We start from the raw sequence: 9,483 nt of genomic DNA, 5'->3' as shown, positions 1-9,483 counted from the left end.
AATGAAGACAACAGAAGCTATAGACTACAAATTTTGCATGCAACCTCAGTGAAGCACGTGGTGAGTTATACTATAAATTTTGTCACAAATAAAAATATCAATTCATCTATCTTCACATTTTCTTTCTCATTGGGTCTAGTCCTTCCACTCTCATTATATATACCCTTTCACATTTTTCCTCTATAATTAGTGCTCCTATTAACTTCACTAGATCACTACTTTCGACCATCAATGCTATCAGTGGCGTAGCGAAGGGGGGGGTCCAGGGGGTCCGGACCCCCCCCGAAATTTTAAGACATATAAAAAAAAGCATGGAGCAGGAGAAAAAAAGGAGAGTTATCATTACTCTTGTCTACAAACATTAAATTGATTTATTTAATTGATTAAAGTGACCGTTGTTAAAAATATAATTGTCCTTTCGTTTAAATCATAAAGTATCAAACGATACGTTTGGGCTCGGCCTTTCGTGTAGTGTAGTGTAATAACGGTACTTCTATAGGGCACTGTCACGTGACGTCACAAACTAGCCTGAACCGTAACACGGCAAACAGTTTAAATTAGCGACTACTTTCGATCAAATTCGTCTTGGGGACGCAAAATGACTGCTTAGAATTAAGTTACGACGTTGATTTTAGGTGTCATTAAACTGTAGACCGTTGTATATAATTTTCGAAAAAAATATAAAACATCACTTTCTGTCGGAAAATACACTTGAAAAACTCTACTGATTAGAACTTCAACTAATTTGGACTTCAGTGGTTGAGGTAAACGTCGTGTTTTCGATTGAGTTAGGACGACGATTTTTGTTATTATTAAACTGTACACTGTACCTATATAATTATCGTGAAAAAAATCACTTCCGGTCGGTAAATACCGAAGAAAAGCTCTCTACAGATTCAAGTTTTTGACGATTTTCGATTTCACTGGTTGAGTGGTTTAGGTAAAAGTGGTACTTAGAATTATGTTAGGACGTTGATTTTAAGTATGAATTCAACGCCGAGTAATAAATATATAATTATCGAGAAACAAAACAATACAATCACTTCCGGTCGGAAACTACCGAGGAAAAGCTCTCTCTACTGATTCAGATTTTGACGATTTTAGATTTCACTGGTTGAGAGTCGTTGAGATAAAAGTGGTACCTAGAATTATGTTAGGACATTGATTTTAGGTATCAATTAAACGCCGACTAATACCTATATAATTATCGAAGAAAAATTGGAAAAATCACTTCCGGTCGGATAATACACCGGAAAAACCTCTACTGATAAGAAGTTCCGACTACTTTGGATTTCACTGACTGAAGTATTAATTTCATTGTCGTTAGTATATTCCGATCAGCAGTGATTATTTTTGTTTTTTTTTTCTCGATAATTATATGTTTATTAGTCGGCGTTGAATATAATACCTAAAATCAATGTCCTAACATAATTATAAGTACCACTTTTACCTCAATCACTCAACCAGTGAAATGAAATAATGATTTATTTCCAATTATTTTTTACATACTTGTATACTGTACATACATAACTCATCTGGAAATTTCTTGGCCACTTTTACAAGTATTGTGGCTAGGTGAAAAAAAAAGAAATTTGTAATTTAAATAGAAATTTAAAATGAAATTATGAGTCTAGCATTAAAATTATAGTTGAAAAAATTTTGTTTCTGCTGCATCTGAAAAAAAATTCTAAACTAAAAAAACAAATAGACTTTTTTTGCTAAGCTTAAGGACAAAACAGTTGTTATGACTATATACAATATAGTCATACTAGTCAAATTGTATACTAAATACAATTTAAATATTGTTACTAACAATTTTTGTTTTACCTAACAATATAACTATAAAAATTGTGAAATTAAACAAATTTAATATACATTTATAGAAAACACACTTTATGGTAAAACATACTATCTCATAGTACTTTAACTAAAGAATACTATTTAAAAAAAACTTGTGTCATTCAAAGACAATAGCCGATCAAACACTTCTTTGGAAAATTTATTTTAATTGCCACTGGATTTAATGCTATTGGATAACTGGTATATAATATTTTGGTCCCAAGTACTGAAATGAATGCCGAAAAAATCACTTGTTTACTTTTGGCAATTTAAAGTTAATTTGGTGGCTAAATCTTGTGTCATAATGCAAATTTTCCAAACCAACATTTTCCGCTTCTAATAAAAAATATCCTTAGCACTTTATAAATGAAAATATGCTGAACAGGTAATATACGCAAATTTTGAAACAAAGGAAAAGAACTGTCCCTTTTTGACCCCTTTAAAATTATTCGCAAAAAATAATTTTGAGTTATTCAAAGTTTTTCAATTAAAAATTTAAAGGTACCAACCCCAACACACAATTTCATACTGTAAATCTTGAATGAATTAATGCAAAGTAAATTGTTTCTGAGTAGCGAAGTACTACAAACATTTCTCAAGAAATAAAACTTCCTCATAGCTTGTCTTATTTTTTGTGTAGAATATCAATGTGTGCTTCAAAAGTAAACTTCTTATCTAAAACAATACCTTAATACTTTATTTGTTTTACTTTCTCCAAAGGTTCACAGTGACAATTTTGAAAATTGCATAATTTTGAGTGAAATATTATAGGAAATGGAATTTCAAAACCTGAAAAATGAAAATTCAAATATTTTGATTATTTGTGTTGACTTGCATACGATTTTCGAGACACCACTCTCTTAACAATCAAAGATCTTGATTAATCGAAAGCCAAATGGCTTCGTTTTTGTTGAGAATAAAAAAGAGCAATGTTTTCAGCACAAGCACTAATGCTGCCTTCAAAATTTAAGTTTAACAAGTCGTTCATAAAAATTAGAAATAAAGTTGCCGAGATAACCGATCCTTGCGGTACTCCGGCCTTAAAACAACCTTTGAAGTACTGAAAATTTTGCCGATTTTAACACGTTGTCTTCTACCAATAGGGAAAGATTTAAACCAACACAAGGGAATCCCTCTTTACTCCTGCAGCCTCCAACTTGGATAGGAGAATGCCGTGATCAACCAAATCAAAAAGCCTTTTTAAAATCAATAAAAAGACCTGATGTCTTAAGTTTATTATTGAAACTACTGTAAATTTTTTCTGAAACGGCTATGAGAGCATCCTCTGTAGATTTGCCTTTTGTAAAACCAAATTGACAAGGGTTATAAAAAATGGTAGTCTTACTACCATTATCTTTTCCATAAGTTTTTGAGAAAACTGAAAGCAAACAAATGGGTCTCAGATTGTCAGTTTTTAATTGAACTACTATTTTTGAAAATTGGAATAACAGAGCTTAATTTTATATTTTCAGGAAATATTCCCTTACTAAAGCTAAGATTAATTAAATGTGTCAAAATTGCTGCTAATTCAGGGATAGTAAACTTCAGTAGTTGCACACGGTAATATTATCAAAATCAGAAGATTTTTTTATTTTTCATGCCTATAACAATGCTTATAACCTCTTCTTCCCGTAGTAGGAGTTAAAAAGAAAGAGCGTGGGCAAGCTTACAATGGAGGTAGCTTCGTCGCTTGGTCTTTACCCGGGCGGTCAGACTGTACAGATATAAGGTAATTGTTAATCTCTTCTGCGATATCGGCTGGTTCTGTAATTGAAACTCTGTTAGTATTTTCTATGCGTTCATCCGTTTTGTTTTTACTCTCACCAGTCAAGCTATTTATTATTTTCCATTGTTGTACACTGACTCCATTGCATCCCAATAATTGATTTGAATAAAAACTATTTTTTCGCTAACACAATTTGAAAGTTTAACATTGAACAGAAATTATCAAAATATTTAAAAACAAATAAATCTAACGGCCCTTTTTTGTATATTTTGTATAATTTTTTACGTCTTTCAAATTTGTTAAAAATGTATTTTCGTCAACCACGGACTCATTGATTTGGCTTTTGTAAACTTTCAAGTAATTTCAACATTTTTACTGCTACAACTAATACAAAAGGAATTATTTACATCATTATCCAAGTATACATCATTCCAATTGACTGTCTGTAACTTATTCTTAACAAGATTAAAATCTATAGCTACTTTCAATAAATCAGAAATTTGAACAGAATTTACAGATTGGTTTTACAGCTTGTGTAGGCGCAATTTTAGAATTTACAGCTAATAAGCAATGATCAGTTTATACCCTGATCAAAAACAGAAGCCTGAAAATTATTTTATATACTTATTCCTTACAAAAAATGGTCTATTATTGTTTTCTATTTTCTATTTTTGGTATTGTTATTGAAATCCAAAATTGTCAAAACTTAAATCTGTAGAGAGCTTTTCTTCAGTATTTACCGACCGGAAGTGATTTTTTTCTTGGTAAACTATATAGGTAGTCGAGTAGAGTTTAATGATAACAAAAAATCGTCGTCCTAACCTCAATCAAAAATACCACGTTTTACCTCAATAACTGAAGTCCGAAGTAGTTGAAGTTCTAATCATTAGAGTTTTTCTGGTGTATTTTATTTCCGACCGAAAGTGATTTTTTTCCGATAATTATATTCTCGTCTACAGTGGGATTATACAAAAAATCGTCATATAACTCATTCATAAATACCTCTATCAGTGAAATCCAAAAGTAGCCGAACTTCTAATCAGTAGAGTTTTTTTTCCGGTGTATTTTCCGACCGTTAGTTTGATCTGTACCCGAGCAACGCTACAGCCCTACTTTTCTAAAGGGTTTTCGGCTGTCAGTGGCCCAATGTCCTCGAAGGGATATTTCATTTTCTCCACAAAATATAGTTGTGTCAATTATACGCTTGAGTGAAGCTCTGTTTTGTTCTTTTTCTTCCTTATCACAGTGAATCCAACATCACTTTGGTGCCTTCTACTCGGTCAGAATCAAACTTCGTAAAGTTTCTGAAGATATACAAGAAAATTTTGTGGTACTAGAGTTGCTGTGAGAGTTGAATTTACCTATTACATCTTTCCACTTTCTGTAAGGGCGTAGTAAAGCTCCATATGTTTGGTATTTACCTTTTACCAGTGAACTCATTGGCATATAACACACAAAACGTCCCCTAGATCCCCCGGTTTTCGGACCCCCCCCCCCCCGAACGTAATTTCTGGCTACGCTACTGAATGCTATCATCAGCATATACCACTACATTTATTTTCTTTCTAATAATATACAACCACTTTTATCATCTGCTTCTCTCTATAGAATATTCCATTAAAAAATTGAGCACACAAAAAGATAAGCCACCTTAATAATAGTAATTAATGATTTATATTAATAATATATAATGATTTATGTGACAGAAATTTTGCCTAACCCTAATACCCACTTGTTCCAAGAGAACACGAAAATAAAGAGAGTTTCGCCTCTATTTTGGCAGAGAAAGTGTTGTTTCTTAGCTACATCATGGCATAGGGAATTCCTTTATCAACCAGAACTTGATTATGTTTCTACCACGCCTAATCAACTACATTATCCTTTTTATTAAAGTTAATCAAGTGTTTGGTGATATCATTACTATTCTAATCAAATTTGTTAGTGGATTTTTGTTATTGAAGTGTTGATTTTATTTTAATCTGTCATAACAATGCTGAGTAACAAAGCATTTTGATTTATGGACAAATTGAATATTGTTTTACTATTGCACTGTGGCCTGTTAATGTGGCAATTAATATAGTCGTGTAATAACTGTGATGAATGTGATAAATTTCTTGAGCGTAAAGAGTTACTTTTGGCAAATATTTAAATTTTGAAATTTCTCAAAATTTTAGTTTTTGTAATGCAATAAGCAACCAATTCGAAATTAAAAAATTAATTTAATTTAATTCATTCACTATAACACACTGAACATGTTTTTATACAGCCAGGTCTAGGGTTATTAGATTCATATTAATTAGACATTATTTAGTTTTATAACTTTTATCATAGTTTCATAAAAGAGGTTTCCTCTTACAGGATTATCAACAATGTCAAAATGTCTCTCCTTGTTACATAGTCACTGATCTCCAGAATTATAAAAAAAAAAACACATGAATGTTAGTTTCTATAATGTTGCTAAACAATGGGATGAATAAAAACTAAAAGCATTTAGTCTTCAAAATAGCTCTTTTATTTGGTAAAAAATTATGAACTTATATCACATTATACTAAACTACTATTGTGAATTACTCTACAATTAATGTTACAAGTGGTTTGAAATGCCCCCAAATCGTTAACTAAAATAATTCATGGTATTATCTCAAATGAATTAAAATACTTAAAATGCAGCAAAAACAAGGCAGTCTGCGACGAGAAGTCCAAGTCCCACTCAGCCCCCAGCATTTAACAAACCATGTCTCACTCAACCTATCCAGTTTACCCACCAAACATTTGAATATCAATCTGAAATTAATATATTTTAGAGGATTAAATAGAAAAGCTTATTGTACTATATAAAAAGTAAACCCAGCAGGGATCACTTCTGATTGATTTACACCTTCCAGTTGAACCTACCACTGGGTACAGCATAAACCTATGTCATTTAAATCTAGGCAATCTTATGGATGTCTAGGAGTGGCGTATCACTAACCGCAAATGTCAAATTTCTTGGGTGCAAGGGTAATTCAATAGGTCCTACTGCGGGAAATGACTTGGAGTTGGTGGGGTTCATTCCCATTCATTCATAGTCAAAGGTTCTTGCTAGCCTCCAAATAAGGGTGTGCCACCCACTGCCTGCTTTGACTGGAGAGGCTGGTTCAGAGCTGGCCTTCCCTTCTTTTGAGGTAACATGGCTTGAATGTAGTGCCCTAAATTCTTCTTCTTGAATCTCGATTGGAGGTGGCCCCTACTCCCAACCTTACCTATACAGAATATCCTGTTACTCCGGAAGTAGCGCAAAGGTCCTTACAGGATTAGGTGCAATTTATAAGCTTCTTGTCTTATAGAACAAAAAAAAAGAGTAAAAACTGGACGTAATAACTTTATGCCATTTTTATTTCAAGAATTATTTATTCAATTCAACTGCAAGTTTAAAAAAAAGTAGTGTGCCACTTTTGTATTATTTTGTGGTCAGGAAAAAAGCGTTTAATGGGAAGTTTTAAATAAAAAAGTTCAAATTTTACTTTTATTTTCAAACCTTTTAGTCAGATGTACCGTTATCACGGTACAGGCTCGGTATGAGGCATCCCATTTCATACTCTAAAATTTAATATAAATTTTAAAATTGTATTGCTACATTTGATGGATCCCATCACTAAATCAGGATAGCTCTATATTATGTGCTATTCCTGACAACAAGTTATTTTCCAATGCAACTGAGTAACAATAGAGAAAATTTATTAACATTTATCAAATGTCTGCTTATTCAATTTATCTATTCCAGTTCAAAGCTTTATTCGACAATTCAAAAAATCAAATCTTTTGTTGTAATTTTTATATAAATTCACAAAAAGTTACAAAACACCAATTTACTAAAAAAAGTTCCCTTGACAGGATTTTACTAAGTTTGTATTAATAACTTTTCTTGAAATTTTAAATTCAAATTCAAAACCAACTGGTTGGTTTTTGTATATTTTTATAACTAATCTATTAAAGGATGTAAGAAGTAAAATAAATCAAATCTAAATTTGTTCTTCTGACACATCATATCTTCCCAGATATAACAAGAAAAATTGTAATGGAATTCATATTATAATCTTTCACTATTTAAATTTCAGAATTTAACAGTAAATTGTTCAAAAAAATTTCAATTTGATTTATTTAGCCGAATTACTGAAGGTAAACTCCTCAAAACAACAAATTCAATGAACAAAAGAACCCTAGTATTACATTTACAAAAACCCAAATAATTTCTAACAGAAACCCCTGTCACAGTCTTCTTACTCCTTTCTCTTGATGCACACCATCCTTACTAAACTTACACGAACACACTGTAAAAATGACCATCCTATTAATGAAATAAAAACTCCCTCTTCTAATTCCAGATTACGTAATATCTGTGCCCTCTGATTGGTCCAGCGTGCACACTTTCAAGCAAGGTTCTCTTGCTCATGATAATTGTTGACAAACGAATATTATAGTACATGTCTGAGAATAACATTGTACCTGACACAATTCAATTTAATTCAAATTAACTTTATTCAAGACTCATACAATGTACACATATAGTATAAAAACAGAACAGCGTCATCCATTATATTACAATATCCATTTAGTGACTACATAAATCATTAAATAAAGAAGTTTGCCTCAAAACGTTATGCAAATGACAACACTGATTTTACAATTTGGCTACTATTTATAATATGTCATATTGTGTCATTTATAATGTGTCATATTTATATAGGTCGTAATATGTTATAATATGTCCACAACATTATGGAAAGCTGGTTCAGTCCAAGTTAACTGTTTTTGTTTGAACATCGCTTCCATCCTGAACTGCGGCTGTAGGAATTACATAACTTTTTTAAACCTGTCCATACAATTCTAAATTACAACTATATAATTTTCTTCAATATTCTAAAAATTTGTTAATCAATTTTTTACTTTACAATTTGGAATTGTTATTTACTTTCAAACTAATAATGTAGCAGAATACTAAAGTGGGTAACTGGCAGGTTGAGTTATATGCTTTATGTTGTCAAGTGCCACAGGCCAGGCGAGTTTTGAGCTTTTTGGAGGTCCAGCTCATTTTTGAGCTTCTTAACACTGCTGGCGCAGTCCATTTCACACTTCATCTGAGAGTATTATTCACCGTTATTTGAAACAGGTACTTCACACTTCACAATATAACATAAAGCGTTCATTACAACACTGTGATAACAGTAAACTATGTTTAATCAACTAAACCTGTTCTTTTCAAGTACCAAAAAAACTTTACAAAATGTTAGCATATATACAAACATAACTTCTAAATTAGTACATTGTGATGAACTTTCCAAAACTTAACAACGAAAACAAATTGCATGTTAAAATAGTCAAATACACACCTGAAAGTTCAGTACAGGAGAAACACCCACATACTGTACATACACACCAAAGGTGAACAATGTCTCTTGCCCAAAATCCTATTATTCTTCCAAATCATCCCCCTTAAATAGTAAACTTTAAATGAAAAATCTACGGTGACATCATAGAGAATAACATTTAATACCCAATAAGGCATGCACATGAATAACTAAAATTTAAAAAATAAATATTAAAACAAAACTTATTAAGAATCAAGGTTTTGCACCTTAAAACCTTAGGAATTGATCAAGTGTAGGTCCTTTCCGTCCAAGTGGATCCATGGGAAACATTAGCAAGTCATCAACCCATGTAAACATGAGTAATCTGAAACACATGATCATATTCATTCATAATCTCATTCTGTCAAAAAAAAGTAATAATAAAATTAATTTAACCATTAGAAAAGTTCAGGTTTCATAACAGTCACTTTAAAATTTGGACTAAAAGTGTACCATCTGTATACAGGTACACTGTATGCTACAGACCAATTTTCTGGCTCCTTCCTTAAAGGTAATGCCTCGATGTTGAGG

General features: G+C 31.7%; 1 protein-coding gene across 1 annotated transcript in view; it reads right to left on the bottom strand.

The window, feature by feature from the left end:
* Positions 1 to 8,761: 8,761 nt before the first annotated feature.
* Positions 8,762 to 9,483, bottom strand: part of LOC124367682 (probable ribonuclease ZC3H12C) — a 45,354-nt gene continuing 44,632 nt past the window's right edge. Inside the window, exon 6 of the mRNA XM_046824704.1 lies at positions 8,762 to 9,277. Within this exon, the coding sequence (XP_046680660.1) occupies positions 9,181 to 9,277 (97 nt within the window). The 3' untranslated portion in view covers positions 8,762 to 9,180. The remainder of the gene's footprint in view (positions 9,278 to 9,483) is intronic.

Source organism: Homalodisca vitripennis, chromosome 8 (assembly GCF_021130785.1).
Source record: "Homalodisca vitripennis isolate AUS2020 chromosome 8, UT_GWSS_2.1, whole genome shotgun sequence".
Lineage (NCBI taxonomy): Eukaryota > Metazoa > Arthropoda > Insecta > Hemiptera > Cicadellidae > Homalodisca > Homalodisca vitripennis.
Note: the sequence above shows the minus strand (reverse complement) of the source record. Positions and strands in the feature narration are given on the sequence as shown.